At 43.8% G+C, this 15,620-nt stretch overlaps 1 protein-coding gene across 4 annotated transcripts in view; it reads right to left on the bottom strand.

Annotated features, from left to right (window-relative positions):
- Positions 1–15,620, bottom strand: part of FBXW9 (F-box and WD repeat domain containing 9) — a 44,941-nt gene that overhangs the window by 14,272 nt on the left and 15,049 nt on the right. For all 4 annotated transcript variants that reach the window (XM_040346561.1, XM_040346560.1, XM_040346563.1 and 1 more), the window contains exons 6-7: positions 13,076–13,167; positions 10,665–10,813 (exon numbers count right to left, since the gene is read on the bottom strand). In XM_040346561.1, coding sequence (XP_040202495.1) covers positions 10,665–10,813; positions 13,076–13,167 — 241 coding nt within the window. The remainder of the gene's footprint in view (positions 1–10,664; positions 10,814–13,075; positions 13,168–15,620) is intronic.

The following is a 15,620-nucleotide window of genomic DNA, read 5'->3' as shown; positions in this document are numbered from 1 at the left end:
TCATATCCAGCCACGCCATTCCTTCTATGGGGATATTGCTAACTTCTTGTTCCAGGTTTACCCAGGGTTTGTTTGTCTGGTGTAGGCACCAGTCCACAACTCGTACCAGGTGAGAAGCCTCGTAATACCCCATAGGATCGGGTAGGCCCACTCCTCCTTTTTCTTTGGATAAGATCAGTATGTTCCTCCGAACTCTGGCCGGTTTTCCTGCCCATATGAACTTCGTAAATTTAGAGCTTAAATCTTTCAGGAATCCCCTCGAGAGTGTTATTGGGAGGGTCTGAAATAAATAGAGTAGTCTAGGCATAATGTTCATTTTAACTATGTTTATTCGGCCAAACCATGAAAAGATTTCTTTGTCCCACCTTAGTAGGTCTAGTTTTATTTGTTTTAATAGGGGTAGAAAATTTAGTTCACAAAGCCTACCCAAGTTTCTTGGTATTTTTGTCCCTAAATATTCTACATGGGATTCCGTCCATCTAAAAGGGAAATTACTAGCTAGTTGTTGCCGCAATCCACTGTCCACCTCAACTCCCATTGCTTCTGATTTGTTATAATTAACTTTAAAATTGGAAATTTTTCCGTATCTTTTAATTTCAGCTAATAAGCATGGAAGCGATGTTATCGGGGATGTTAATGTGAACAGTAGATCATCGGCATATGCTGCCACCTTATAGTCCACCTCCCCTACCCGGATCCCCCGTATATCATTATTTGCTCTTATAATTCTTAAGAAAGGCTCCAACGAAAGTACAAATATGATTGGGGATAACGGGCAACCCTGCCGGGTACCATTGTGAATAGGGAAGGGGTCTGATTTTTTCCCATTTACTCTGACTCTTGCCGATGGGCAGGAGTATAGGCTTGTGACCCAATTCTGTACCCCCTTTCCCAAGCCAATATGTGATAACATTGCTTTTAAATACCCCCATTCCACCCTATCGAACGCTTTTTCTGCATCCGCGGATATCAGGACTGCAGGCTTCTGGCGTTGTTGGGCGAGGTATATTGTACTTATTACCCTTTGAGTGTTTTCTCTGCCCTCTCTGCCTGGGGTAAACCCCACTTGGTCAGGATGTATCAATAACGGGATATATGTTAGTATTCTATCGGCCAAAATCTTTGCTAGAATCTTTAAATCAACATCCAACAAAGATATTGGCCGATAGCTGGAGCACTGGGCAGGGTCTTTCCCTTCCTTGGGGATCACTACAATCTCAGCCAGCAGGGTTTCTGCCGGCATCCTCTGACCATCGCGGATCGAGTTAAATGCCGCTATGTACCTAGGTGCCAGTTTTTCCGCGAAGATCTTATAATATCGCAGTGTATATCCGTCGGGACCTGGCGCCTTTCCCGCTTTTAGGGCGCCCAGTGCTCCCATAAATTCTTCTACTGTAATCGGGCCGTCTATCTTCTCTGCACTTTCTTTGGGTATCCTTGGCATTTCTGAGGACACTAAGTATTCCTTGATAGCTTCTTCTCTTTCCAAAAGGTCTGGTCTTAAACACTGCTTTTCTAAACTATATAGGTTTGAGTAATACTCTCTAAATGCTTCCGCTATTTGTTGTGTAGAGCTCACCATCCCATTCCCCTGTGTTTTAATCTTCTCAATCTGGTTACGGGCTCTCGTGTCTCTGAGTGCATTTGCCAATAGTCTGCTGGGTTTATTCCCATATTCATAATAAGTTCTTTTACACCTATTCAATGTAGCTTTTGCTTTATCCGTTAACATAAGATTTAGTTTTTCCCGCAATCCCGCCAATTTCTCTCCTATCTGGTGCGACTGTAGTTTCTTGTGTGCCGTTTCCAGCGATTGGATTTCCCCCAGCAGACTATCGAGTTTAGCATTCTGAGTACGTTTTCTGTGTGCCCCCAATGATATAAGCACTCCTCTCAAATAGCATTTATGTGTCTCCCATAAACTCATAGGCAGTGTTTCATCCAGGTCGTTAGTAGAGAAGAAATTATCAAGTTCCTGGGCTATCTGTTTCTCATATTCCGGATCTTTTAAGAGTGTCTCATTGACTCTCCAATTCCATTCTCGTGGGCCTCTCTCACCCCATTCTATGCTACAATTGGTTGGCGCGTGGTCAGATATTGTGAAAGATCCTATTTTTGCATCTCGTAGCCTAGAAAGAATGTTCTGGTCTAAAAAAATATAGTCTAACCTTGTGTATATGTCTTATGCTTTGCGGAAAAGAAACTATAATCCTTGTCATAGGCATGCATTATCCTCCAGCTGTCTATTATCTGTGTATCTTTCAGTAGACGCCTTGCTTTACGTAGTTTTGTATTAGATATATGAGATACTCCCTTTGACACGTCTATTGCTGGGTCCAGCGCTATATTTAGATCGCCTCCCAAAATTAGAAATCCTTCCTTGTTTTGTTGTACCACTTCCAAGTATTTTTCCAGTGTAGGTATAGGATCCTCATTGGGTAAATACAAATTCACCAGAGTAACTTTTTGATTCCCTAATTCTCCTATCACTATTAACATCCTTCCTACGTCGTCCGTAATTACGTTTGATTCTTTCCAATTCATTTGTTTTGAGAGCATAATTGCCACCCCATTCGCTTTGGATGTTTGAGAGGCACCATGGTACACTGTCGGATATCTTTGATTGCCTAGTTTTGGCATTTTATCTCTTCTGAAATGTGTCTCTTGTAAAAAGATTACTTGAGCTTTGATTCTACTGAGTTCTGCCATTAATTTAGTACGTTTTTCGGGGCTGTTCAGGCCCTTGACGTTATATGATGTAAAATTTATTATGTCCATTTTATCGCCTTTCTAATCTGGTATACCTCACAAAGGGGTCCAGTAGTAAAAAATAAAACTACGGTGCAAGGGGGAGAAAAGGGGGAGAGAGACAGACCAAAAAAGAAAAAAAAGAAGAGGAAAAAAAAAAAAAAAAAAAGGAAACCCCCCTCCCTTTCCCCCGTACCTCGAGAACTAGTCACTCGTCCAAGTGCCCGAGTATTTACCCTTCCGCTCCCCTCTCGTGTCTCCCCTAATATTGGGGGCCAGACACCGCAGGCGCGGAGGGGACAGCAAAAAAAAAAAAAAAAAAAAAAAAAAAAAAAAAAAAGGGACCAGAGAAAAAATCCCTATCCCTTTATTTAACGCTTCCGGTTCACCTCCAATTGGAGGAGAAGCGTTTTTAGTGGGGAGAATGTATGTGCAGAAGAGAGCGGGGGTAGCGAGTCCAGAGCTCCCCTGCGTTATCCCACATGCACCCCATTAGTCATTTCACATTGCCCTAGTGTTAACTTTGTCCTATATCCCTTCACCTCCGCTTCAGAATCACCCCCTTATTCCAGGCGTTCTCCCTTGGAGATAGCTCCACTGGGAGATATCTCCCAATCTTTTGGACACCAAAAAAAAAAAAAAAAAAAAAAGGAGGGAGAGAGAAGGGAGGGATGGAGGGAGATTCCTGAGGAAAAAAAAAAAAAAACAAACAAAAAAAAAATGCTAACTTTCCTCCCTTCCTCTCCCCTCACCCCCACAAAATTGTACCTCACCCCTCCCGACCGTTCCCGGACCCCAATAGCAACCCACTACACTTCTACATATCACCAAAAAAGAAAAAAACAGACTTCCTTCTTTAGCATATTTAGGGTAAGGGGAGACTTCTAGCGTATCTGCGTCCTCCTTCTTATACATACAAACTTCTATGCACATCTCCCCAACATCTACATACATTATACAATTATTCAATAATCCATTCAACTGTTCAATATACAAGCCCTATTTTCTTTTCTTGAACCTCTTAAACATATATCGGGGGTATGCTTAAAAAAAAAAAAAAAAAAAAAAAAAAAGAAGAGAGAAGGTGAATTTTGTTTACCAGCCCCTGGTAGCTAATCTTTTTGAGTTTTTATTTCCATTTCCCACCCTACTCTTGCCCCCCTTGGCCCTTTCCCTCCCCCCCTTATTCCCCACCTAATACTTCTATTTCCCCAATAACCACACTTCCATATTCGTGTAATCGTGTATAAAGTGATAAAATTATCATACCCCTTAAAAAAAAAAAAAAGCATGGGACCCCGAAAAAAAAAAAAAAAGGTGGGAATACACCCCACTTATTATTGTGACCACGATTGCAGTCAGTTTTAATGTCTGTGATGACTTTACTATATGTGCCCATTATTTGTGACCCCATCTTTACTATTTACCCCTCCCCTCCTTAATAACCCTTATGCCCCCCCTTTTTACCCTCCCTAAAATATCAGGGATCCATCCCCCCTAAAAAAAAAAAAAAAAAGATACTACCCACCCCCCCCCACAACTCCCACCCCACTACAAAGAAGAAACACCTCTTGCCCCCCCCTTCCCCCCACCCTTTTATTGGGCCTCCAAGAGGGCATTTTATTCTTCTACCTATTCTCCCCAATAGGGAAATGTATCTGCAATTTTATTCTCCCTCTCCCTTTCCCTTCCACCCTTCTCCTTCCCTCTACTCCCTCCCTTCCCCTCTGCTGGAGAAAAAAAATAAAATAAAAAAAAAAGGGTGGAGGGGTGGAGCAATCCTATCTCTCTCATACAGACATTTATTCCTACCCCTCTGTCACTCCTTTATATATATGGTACATAATATGCATAACCTCCTTATATCGGTCCATGATATATATAACCTCCATATATCAGATACCTCATGCCGACAACAAGAAACCACCAAAAAAAAAAAAAAAAAAAAAATAGGAATATATGCAATATATGCAAGTATATGCGCCATTCGTTTTGCCAGCCTTTGTATAGCTTATATATACTATATATATTCTTTGCCTATACACTTCTAACACAGCCCCCTTATTTTATATATCATTCAGTGTATATTTAACCCATCACTCCACTCCTCCTCCGAAAAAAGAAAAACACACAGGGGAGAAAAAAAAAAAAAAAAAAAAAAGAGAGAAAAACCCCCGAGACGAGAGGCATTCAAGTCCGGGCCCTCTCCCCATAAACCTATATGAGACCCATGTAGGGATGAGATACCAAAAAAAAAAAAAAAAAACTGTCCATTTTCCTCTTCTTACTCTATGGGAGCTCTGTTCTTATATTTCCTAGATAACAAAACGTCCCCTTTGTCAGTTTAATATCTATCCATCATTATGGGTGACTCTAGCCAGTTCGGCACTTCTATAGGCTCAGCACCCAGAAACCGGAATAATTCTTGTAGTTGAGCAGGGGACCTTAAGCTAAAGTTCTGCCCTTCTTTTTTTATAATTACTGCCAAAGGATATCCCCATCGATACGTGGCTTCTTTAAGGCGAATATAGTCCAAGAGAGGTTTTAACAAGCGTCTTCTCCATTTTGTAAGCCTGCAAAGATCTGGATAAACCTGAATGTCCCCACCCTCCCATTTTACCACTCCCTCCTTCCAGGCCGCCCGCATAATGTCTTCCTTTACCCTGAAGAAGTGTACTCTACAGACCACATCTCTAGGGCCCCCTTGGGAGGGAAGGCGAAAAGTAGGGACTTTATGAACCCGATCCAGTTCGATTGGTGTATCGGCAGGTCTATTCAAAATTACATTGAATATGGTCGTGGCAGCCTCTCTCAGGGCCGGGCCTTCCAAGTTCTCAGGAACCCCCTTAATGCGGATATTATTTCGTCTGCTTCTATCCTCAGCCTCCTCACTGTGTAGTTGTAACGCAGCCATCTGTTGGTGCTGTCTCATGAGCTTTTCTTCCATATTCAATAGTCTGTGCTCTAATTTACTGTTTTGCACTTCTAAATTTGTTATTTTCTGTTCGCCCCTTTCCACACCTGCGCGCACTTCTTCTATCTCCTCTCTTAGTGTATTTATAATAGTTTTAGTTAGAGTCTGTATATCCTCCTTTGTGGGGAGCGCCTGAATAAGTGCTCTAAGCTGCTCCATATCTGATATAGTCTCTTGTACCTTATTCTCCTGGGTTTGTGGGACCTTGTTACTATTCTCCAGACTTGTCGTCCCCTCCCCCATCCTGTTTACCACAACTTCAGTGGGGGGATCTCCCCCCTTAGGCATACCTTTATACAGCATAGAAGATACCGCTGGTGCAGCAGATATTACCTCAATTATAGAGTCCCGTCTACCCTTCACAGCATTTCCTGCAACAGCCATCCCTGAGGGGTCTTTCGTGCTGCTGCTTCTTTCCCTGGTGTCCTCCAGTGACTGCAGCGTCGCGTCCGTCTGAGCCCTGAGATAGCGGGTAATGTAGGAGTGTGCTGGGGTGCTTGATGCTCGTGAACTCCTTCCGGGTCTCCTTCCACGGCGCGACATGTACCAGTACTGTCCCGCTTGTCTGATGTAGACGCTCCGTAGACGCTCCGCTCTTCAGCACCGGCCCCCCCGTACGCCGCCACAGAGCCGCTACAGAGCCTGCTCACCAGAGTAAGTACAAGAGCAGGCACTCTGCAGTAGACGCTCTGTCTTGCTCCGCTCCCCGCCACTCAACTCAGCTGGCTTGCATTCGTCGGCTGCAGCGCGGCGAAACAGCGTGCGGCCGCACGTCACTGACACTGGGATCGGCGCTCTGAGGTGAAGGCTCTGCTTGTTTCCAGTGCTCACTGTCGGTCGGTCTTCTGTCGGGTGCATGCGGTGATCCCGCTAGGAGCTCCTCACACGCCGCCTCACTCCTCCATGCTCAAGCCACTCCCCCCGGAAACGGAAACCACTACTGTCAGTAACAAGCATTTTTGACTGACACAATAAAGGGTATGTCAAGGTACATTCTGAATGCAGCAAATACAGTCATATCCATAACAACAGAACTTTCTAAACATGGTCAACGTATGGCAATACTGAGCATTGTAAAGGTAATTTTTTTCCCCATAAATAGCTTCCTTTACCTTAGTGCTGTCCTCCTTCACTTACCTCATCCTTCCATTTTGCTTTTAAATGTCCTTATTTCTTCTGAGAAATCCTCACTTCCTGTTCTTCTGTCTGTAACTCCACACAGTAATGCAAGGCTTTCTCCCTGGTGTGGAGTGTCGTGCTCGCCCCCTCCCTTGGACTACGGGAGAGTCAGAACGCTCTCTACATTGCAGATAGAGAAAAGCGCTGTGTGTTAGTGGGCGTCCTGACACTCCTGTAGTTCAAGGGAGGGGGCGAGCACGACACTCCACACCAGGGAGAAAGCCTTGCATTACTGTGTATTCTTCTACATATTTTTGGTAAAAATAAAAATCGCAATAAGCGTATAGTGATTGGTTTGCGCAAACGTTATAGCACCTACAAAATAGGGGATAGAATTATGACATTTTTTTTTTTTTTAACTAGTAATGGCGGCGATCTGTGATTTTTGTCAGGACTGCGATCTTACGGCAGACACATCGGACACTTTTGACACATTTTTTGGGACCTTTCACATTTATACAGCGAACAGTGCTATAGATATGCACTGATTACTGTATAAATGTGACTGGCATGGAAGGGGTTAACACTAGGGGACGAGGAAGGGTTAATGTGTGCCCTGCTAGGTGATTCTTACTGTGGGGGGAGGGGACTGACTGGGGGAGGTGACCGATGGTTATCCCTATATACAAGGGACAAACCATCGGTCTCCTCTCCCTGACAGGACGTTAACACACAGAGATCCATGTCCCCGTCTCTGTGACATCGCGGCCGCCAAGCACGCGCATCGGCACCTGAATGACGCGGTGGGCGTGCACGCGCGCGCGCCCCCCAGTGACTGGAGGCCGTAAAAGTCGTCGGGCGGGTGGGAAGTGGTTAAAGACTAAGGGCCAGATCCTCAGAGCGAGTACGCCGGCGTATCTACTGATACGCCGGCGTACTTTCAAATTACCCGCGTCGTATCTTTAGTTTAAATCCTCAAACCAAGATACAACGGCATCTGGGTTCGATCCGACAGGCGTACGGCTTCGTACGCCTTCGGATCGTAGATGCAATACTTCGGCGTCCGCTGGGTGGAGTTCCCGTCGTTTTCCGCGTCGGGTATGCAAATTAGCTATTTCCGTCGATCCACGGACGTACGCGCGGCCGTCGCATTCTCTTACGTCGTCTCTTGTCGGCTTTTTTCGGCGTATAGTTAAAGCTGGTATTTTGCGGCGCATAGTTAGACTTGCCATGTTAAGTATGGCCGTCGTTCCCGCGTCGAAATTTGAAGTTTTTTTTTTTTTTGCGCAAGTCGTCCGTGAATCGGGATGGACGTAACTCACGTCTAAGTTATAAAAAATGACGTCCTAGCGACGTCATTTAGCGCAATGCACGGCGGGAAATTTAGAAACGGAGCATGCGCAGTTCATTCGGCGCGGGGACGCGCTTCATTTAAATGAAACACGCCCCCTAATCGCCGATTTGAATTCCACCGCCAGAGATACACTACGCTGCCGTAACTTACGGCGCAAAATCTTTGAGGATTCAAAGCAGCCAAAAGTAAGTTACAGCGGCGTAGCGTATCTCACATACGCTGCGCCGATCTAATTGTATGTGAATCTACCCCTAAGCCTATTTCTGACACTTGTTGCTTACAAGTTAAAATAAGTATTTTTTGCTGTCAAATTACTTAGAACCCCCAAACATTTTATATATTTCTTTAGCAGAGATCCTAGAGAATAAAATGGCGGTTGTTGCAATTTTTTATATCACACGCTGTATTTGCGCAGTGGTCCTTTTTTTAGGGGGAAAAAATACACTTCAATGAATAAAAAAAAAAAAAAAAAAAAAACCAGTAAAGTTAGACCAATTTTTTTGTATAATGTGAAAGATGTTACGCCACAAGAATCATGATCTTTATTATAAGCTAGGGGTCTCCAAACTTTTCAAAACAAAGGGCCACTTTATTGCCCTTCAGACTTTAGGAGGGCCGGATTGGGGCCAGCAAGGGAAGAAAATGTCACAGGCCCGGCATCAGTGAGAACAAATATGGCCTCAGGGTTGGTGGTCAATAGGAAGAGGAGTATTCCCCCTGTTAGTAGGAGGAATAGTATCCCATCATTGGTATCAGTGGATAATATAGTGCCCCATTGTTGGTGTCAATGGGAGGAATAGTGCCTCATGTCAGTGGGAGGAATTGTGCCCCAAGGGCCAGATAAAGGCTAGCAAAGGGCCACATCTGGCCCTCGGGCCGCAGTTCGGAGACCCCTGTTCTAAACAAACAAATTGTGATTCTCATTTTATCCAGAATCGTGCAGCTCCAACAGGAGTTATTATATACTGATACAGACTGTGAGAAATTAGAATATTGATGAAATTATATATTAAAGCCTCACCCACTATCTCACTGCCAAACACCTAACCACTACAGTTTGAGCTGAAGTAGATCTAAACCAGGGGGTCTCAAACTGGCGGCCCTCCAGCTGTTGCAAAACAACAAGTCCCATCATGCCTCTGCGCAACAGCTGGAGGGCCGCCAGTTTGAGACCCCTGATCTAAAGCCACTCACTACAATCTCTTAGATGCATTAACATGTTAATACGGTTTCAAAAATTGCATTCAAGCTTTCCAAATCTGCAGCTTTAGAGTGGGAGGGAGCATCATGTCAACATCGGAAGAAGAACAGAGGGAGAAGACAGCGGAGAAGACCAGGCAAAAGAGCCAGAAGACAGCGGAGAAGACCTGGCAGAGACAGAAGACAGAGGGAGAACCGGAGAGGGCTAGAAGACATCAGTGGAGAAGACCCGGTAGAGGCAGAAGACATTGCCAGAAGTGGGAGAAGAGACCCTGGAGCTGTAAATAAATTACTTTAAAAACCTGCTGTGCTGTGTTTTATTTTTGACACTTTCTTTTTAGGTGAATGGGTAGGGGTACAATGTACCCCATACTCATTCACATAGGATGTTGAGCCGGGATCTATATCACCTCCGGCGTTCTAATTTCTGTTCTCTCATTCACTTCCTGGTTTGCGGCGCTCGTTCATGTAAAAACTACATTTCCCAGTACACATTGTGGCACGCCCAGTAATTCACACCATCTTGAAGTCTCTAACACGTAGAGAGCGTCCTGCCACACAGATGTAGTTCCCAGGAGGGGGTGAGCACGTCACTGACCACCGCAGTAAAGCCTCCCTTCACGGTGGTGAGTAACAATTAGACAAGCAGGAAGTGAACAGAACAGAGAACAAATAGAGCAACTTCTGAGCAAAAACGAACAATGAGGAAGTGAAAAGAGGAATGTCTGCAGGTAAAGGATGCTTATTATGAAAAAAAGTTTTTCCTTTACAACCCCTTTAAGCTAGTGCATTGTTGGTTCACTTACCTTTTCCTTCGATTTTCCTTCTAAAAATGTTTTTTCTTTGTCTGAATTTCTCACTTCCTGTTCCTCCTCAGTAAGCTTTCCCCCATCATCCGAGCCATTCTGGGGGTTAGTCAGCGTGCTCGCCCCCTCCCTTGGAACTACATCCCGGTGGTGTTCACAGCGTCTCCCCGCAGGGATGTAGTCCCAAGGGAGGGGGCGAGCACGCTGACTAACCCCCAGCCAGAACGGCTCGGATGATGCGGGCAAGCTTACTGAGGAGGAACAGGAAGTGAGAAATTCAGACAAAGAAAAAAAAACATTTAGAAGGGAAATCGAAGGAAAAGGTAAGTGAACCAACAATGTACTAGCTTAAAGGAACCCATTTAGAAAATAAAAAACAAACCTTTACAACCCCTTTAATTGCTACCTGGAAAAAAGGGACATGAAGAATAATGTACACAACATATAAACATTCGTGCCTTACCTGTATGGTTTGCAGAACTGCATTCACTCTGCGGTCAAACACCACCAATGTTCGGTCCTCACCAGCTGACACAATGTGACGATCGTCGGCCACAAGTGACAACACTGGACTGGAATGTAACCTTCTGGATTTGATTACTGGATTAGACGCTGGAAAAAGGAGCATCCAAGTGATCAACAGTCACGTTAATATATTTGCTCACTTTAGTTTACAGCAGAATTCAGTTATAAAAGATGCAAATCTGAAATCATTAAAAATACACACACACACACACACACACATATTGGCAATGTGGGTGCGCGCGATCGTCTCACGGAGATGAAGAACGGGGAAATGCTGATGGAAACAAGCATTTTCCCGTTCTGCCTAGTGACAAGGACACTGATCACAGCTCCCTGTAATCGGGAGCGGTAATCAGTGTCGTGTCACACGTAGAACTAGAGCAGCACGATTCTGGAAAAAATGAGAATCGTGATTCTTTTGCATAAGGTGAAGATCACGATTCTCAGAAAAAAATTATTCAAAGTTATTTTCAACACAAAACGGAGCTTATGTGCTTAAATACAGTGGGGCAGATCCACAGACAGAGTACGCCGGCGTACTTTCAAATTACCAGCGTCGTATCTTTGGTTTGAATCCTCAAACCAAGATACGACGGCATCTGGGTTAGATCCGACAGGTATACGTCCTTGTACGCCTTTCGGATCTAAGATGCAATACTTTGGCGTCCGCTGGGTGGCGTTCACGTCGTTTTCCGCATCGGGTATGCAAATTAGCTATTTCCGACGATCCACGAACATACGCGCGGCCGTCGCATTCTCTTACGTCGTCTCTAGTCGGCTTTTTCCGGCGTATAGTTAGATTTGCCATGTTAAGTATGGCCGTCGTTCCCGCGTTGAAATTTGAATTTTTTCTTTTTTTTGCGTAAGTCGTCCGTGAATCGGGATGGACGTAAGTCACGTCTAAGTTTAAAAAACGACGTCCTTGCGACGTCATTTTGCGCAATGCACGGCGGGAAATTTAGAAACGGAGCATGCGCAGCTCATTCAGCGCTGGGACGCGCTTCATTTAAATGAATCACGTCCCCTAATAGCCGATTTGAATTCCCCTGCCAGAGATACACTACGCCGCCGTAACTTAAGGCGCAAATTCGTTGTGGATTTGAAACAAAGCCAAGTAAGTTACGGCGGCGTAGCGTATCTTAGATACGCTGCGCCGGTGCAGATCTATGTGGATCTGCCCCAGTATTTGTAAATCTGACGGACTGTTTACATGTTAAATTTTAAAAGCCGCAGCAAACCTGCTGACCTTACATGGTTGCTAATGTGACAGAACACCTCTGATTTTCACATTTAACTAAATCTAAAAATCAGAGGTGTTCTGTCACATTAGCAAGCATGTAAGGTTTGCTGCTGCTTTTAAAATGTAACATGTAAACAGTCCGTCAGATTTACATATACTGTATTTAAGCACATAAGCTCCGTTTTGTGTTGAAAATAACTGAAATTTAAAACTCTGTTGGGTGTAACAAGATGCCGCTTGCCCCCTTCTAACATTACTGTGCAGGAGTGTGGGGTGGAGCAAGATGGCGGCGACGAAACGTCACTTCCTGACGAGACAGCCGCCGCCAGGTGTACCAAAATGACCGCCTTTCCGGAGCTAGGCCGAAGCCGGGGACTTTCCTATGGCCGCACCCGAAAATCGCGGGTCATCCGGCCTGGAGATCGCGCGGGGGGATGTGAATCGAAATTAGAGATTAATCGTGCAGCTCTAGTTAGAACACATCCCTAAGACACATTTAACCCTTTCAGCACCCCCTACAGGTTAACCCCTTCACTGACAGTGTCATTTTTACAGTAAAAAGTGCATTTTTATAGCACGGTTCGCTGTAAAAATGACAATGTGTCAAAAGTGTCCCCAATAAAGTCGCAGTCACAATAAAAAAAAAAAAAAAAAAAAATGCCATAAAACGATCCCTTATTTTGTAGACGCTATAACTTTTATCAATAAACGCTTATTTTTATTTTTTATTATTTTTATTTTAATAAACGCTTATTGCAATTTTCTTAACCAAAAATATGTAGAAGAATACGTATCGGCCTAAACTAAGGGAATTTTTTTTTTTTTTTTTTTTATATATATTTTTGGGGAAATTTACTATAGCAAAAAGTAAAAAATAATGCTTTTTTTCCTCCAAAATTGTCGATATTTTTTTGTTTATAGAGCAAAAAATAAAAACTGCAGAGGTGATCAAATACCACCAAAAGAAAGCTCTATTGTCAGTTAAAGCGACGCAGTGCCGAATCGCAAAAAGTGCTCTGGTCTTTGGGCAGCCAAATGGTCCGGGGCTTAAGTGGTTAAAGTGGTTGTAAAGGCTCAAGGTTTTTTACCTTTATGCATTCATTCATTACCTCTTGGATCATACATGCTCACTCTCTTGTCGTAGGATCCTGCCACCAAGATGTCCGGTAGATAAGCCAGGCACAGTATTGCTGCCCGACCACTAAAAAAAAAAAAAAAAAAAAAAAAAGAAGTGTGGGTTTTCTGGTTAGAATATACTACAAGGCAAAAAAGGGGGGTTAGAATATACTACAAGTAGCACAACATGTGATAGTTATTCCAAAAATATCAACTTCCTTTTATTTCTTCATAGTGAATACATATATGTCAGCTGAATATTCCATGTTTAAGCACTTAAGGACCGCCCACCGCATATATACTGCACGGTTTCGTGCAGGAAACACTACCGGCGCGTACACGCTGCCAGAAGCGCGCCTGCTGCATAGCGGGGGAGCCGATGCGCAGGTCTGGCGGCCACGATGTCCACCGGCCACCCGCGATCGCTCTACAGAGAGGCAGAACGGGATCTGCCTTTGTAAACAAAGCAGATCCCCGTTCTGACAGGGGAGTACAGAGAGAGATCTTCTGTTCCTCTAGTTTACGTCTAGAGGAAAAGAGATTTCATCTCCAAATACGGAAAGGTTTCTTCACAGTAAGAGCTGTAAAAATGTGGAACAGACTCCCTCCAGACGTGGTTCTGCCCAGCTCAGTAGATTGCTTTAAGAAAGGCCTGGATACTTTCCTAAATGTACATAAAATAACTGAGTACTAAGATTTGTAGGTAAAGTTGATCCAGGGTAAATCCGATTGCCTCTCGGGGGATCAGGAAGGAATTTTTTTCCCTACTGTAGCAAATTGGATCATGCTCTGCTGGGGTTTTTTGCCTTCCTCTGGATCAACTGTGGGTATGGAGTTGGGTGTATGGGATTGTACTGTGTTTTTTATTTTGTTTGTTTATTTTTTTGTTGGTAAACTGGATAGACTTGTGTCTTTTTTCAACCTGACTAGCTATGTAACTAGTGATCAGGAACAGCAATCTCTCTCTCCTCCCAGTTAGAAAGCACCCCTCTAGGACACACTTAACCCTTTGATCGCCCCCTAGTGTTAATCCTTTCCCTGCCAGTGTCATTTAAACAGTAATCAGTGCATAATTTTATCTCTGATAACTGCAATAATGTCACTGGTCCCAAAAAAAAAAAAAAAAGTGTAAAAAGTGTCCGATTTGTCTGCCACAATCCCGCTAAAAACCGCTGATCACCGTCATTACTAGTAAAAAAAAAATTATAAATAAAATATGCCATAAATCTATTTCCGATTTTGTAGACGCTATAACCTTTGCGCAAACCAATAAATATACGCTTATTGCTTTTTTTTTTTACCAATAATATATAGAAGAATACATATTGTCTTAGACTGATGAATACATTTGCTTTTTCAAAATATAATTTTATTGGATATGTATTATAGCAAAAAGTTAAAAATATTGTTATTTATTTCTAAATTGTTGCTCTTTTTTTGTTTATAGCGCAAAAAAATAAAAACCGCAGAGGTGATCAAATACCACCAAAAGAAAGCTCTATTTGTAGGGGAAAAAAACATCAAATTTAATTTGGGTACAATGTCGCACGCCCGTGCAATTGTCAGTTAATATAACGCAGTGCCGTATCGCAAAAAATGGCCTGGTCATTAAGGTGGTAAATCCTTCCAGGGCTAAAGTGGTTAATGAAGAACACAATGCTTGAATGGCTCAGCTGTGCTCAGCCTGAGTCGATTTTTTTTTACCGGCATCAGACAGAAAGTTCCTGTACCACTGCTGGAACACAGCCCTGTATACAGGGCTGGTGCAAGGATCTTTGACACCCTAGGCCAAACCTTATTTTGAAGCCCACATTGGCTCGACCCCCTTTGCCCTGCCCATGTGACAGGAGGCATCGCTAAACAGGAAGCATCTGCTCTGCTTCCTCTATCGCTGACTCCACTGCTGCACTGCGCCTCTAATTACAGTACCGGCCAGATGGAGCAGCTACCTGAGACTGAGTTAGATACGTGCTGCAGCCTGCAGAGCATAGGAAAAAATCCCATTGAGAACGCCCAATAGATGACGAAACGCGTCTGGGAGGACGTGCAGTGACGTCACCACGCTTAGGAGAAAGGGCTCCAACAGTTGCCGGCTGACACGTTCGTTTTACATGCTGTTTTTTTATCGATGTTTGTAAGTACGCTTACGCTTTTAATAAATGTAAACTTTTAAACAGAATTACGCTATGGTGCATCTTCTTTCCAGCCTTATATCCGGATGAGCTTGAGATCGTGCCTAGGAGTTTTCCTCGGGAACCTGTCGCCCCCTGTATTCCTGTGAGTTCATAAAGGCCGCGGCTGGGCTATAGCCGACTGCATATCAAGCTTGCCCTCTGGTAAGCGGCCTTATATCTTGGTGAAGGGATCTCTTCAGTGTTGCAATATCTGTCACTTTGGGTGGTGTATGCTTCCAGGATCCTGTACCTGCATGAACTTTATTGTTATTTGGAGCTATATGCTGACAATTGCACTTTATGGACTTGACTTAACATCATATCTTGAATGTAATTTACTAATCAAAAGTGGAGGTTCACCCGG

The sequence above is a fragment of the Rana temporaria genome, chromosome 3 (assembly GCF_905171775.1).
Source record: "Rana temporaria chromosome 3, aRanTem1.1, whole genome shotgun sequence".
NCBI lineage: Eukaryota > Metazoa > Chordata > Amphibia > Anura > Ranidae > Rana > Rana temporaria.
This window is presented reverse-complemented; position numbering and strand designations above follow the sequence as displayed.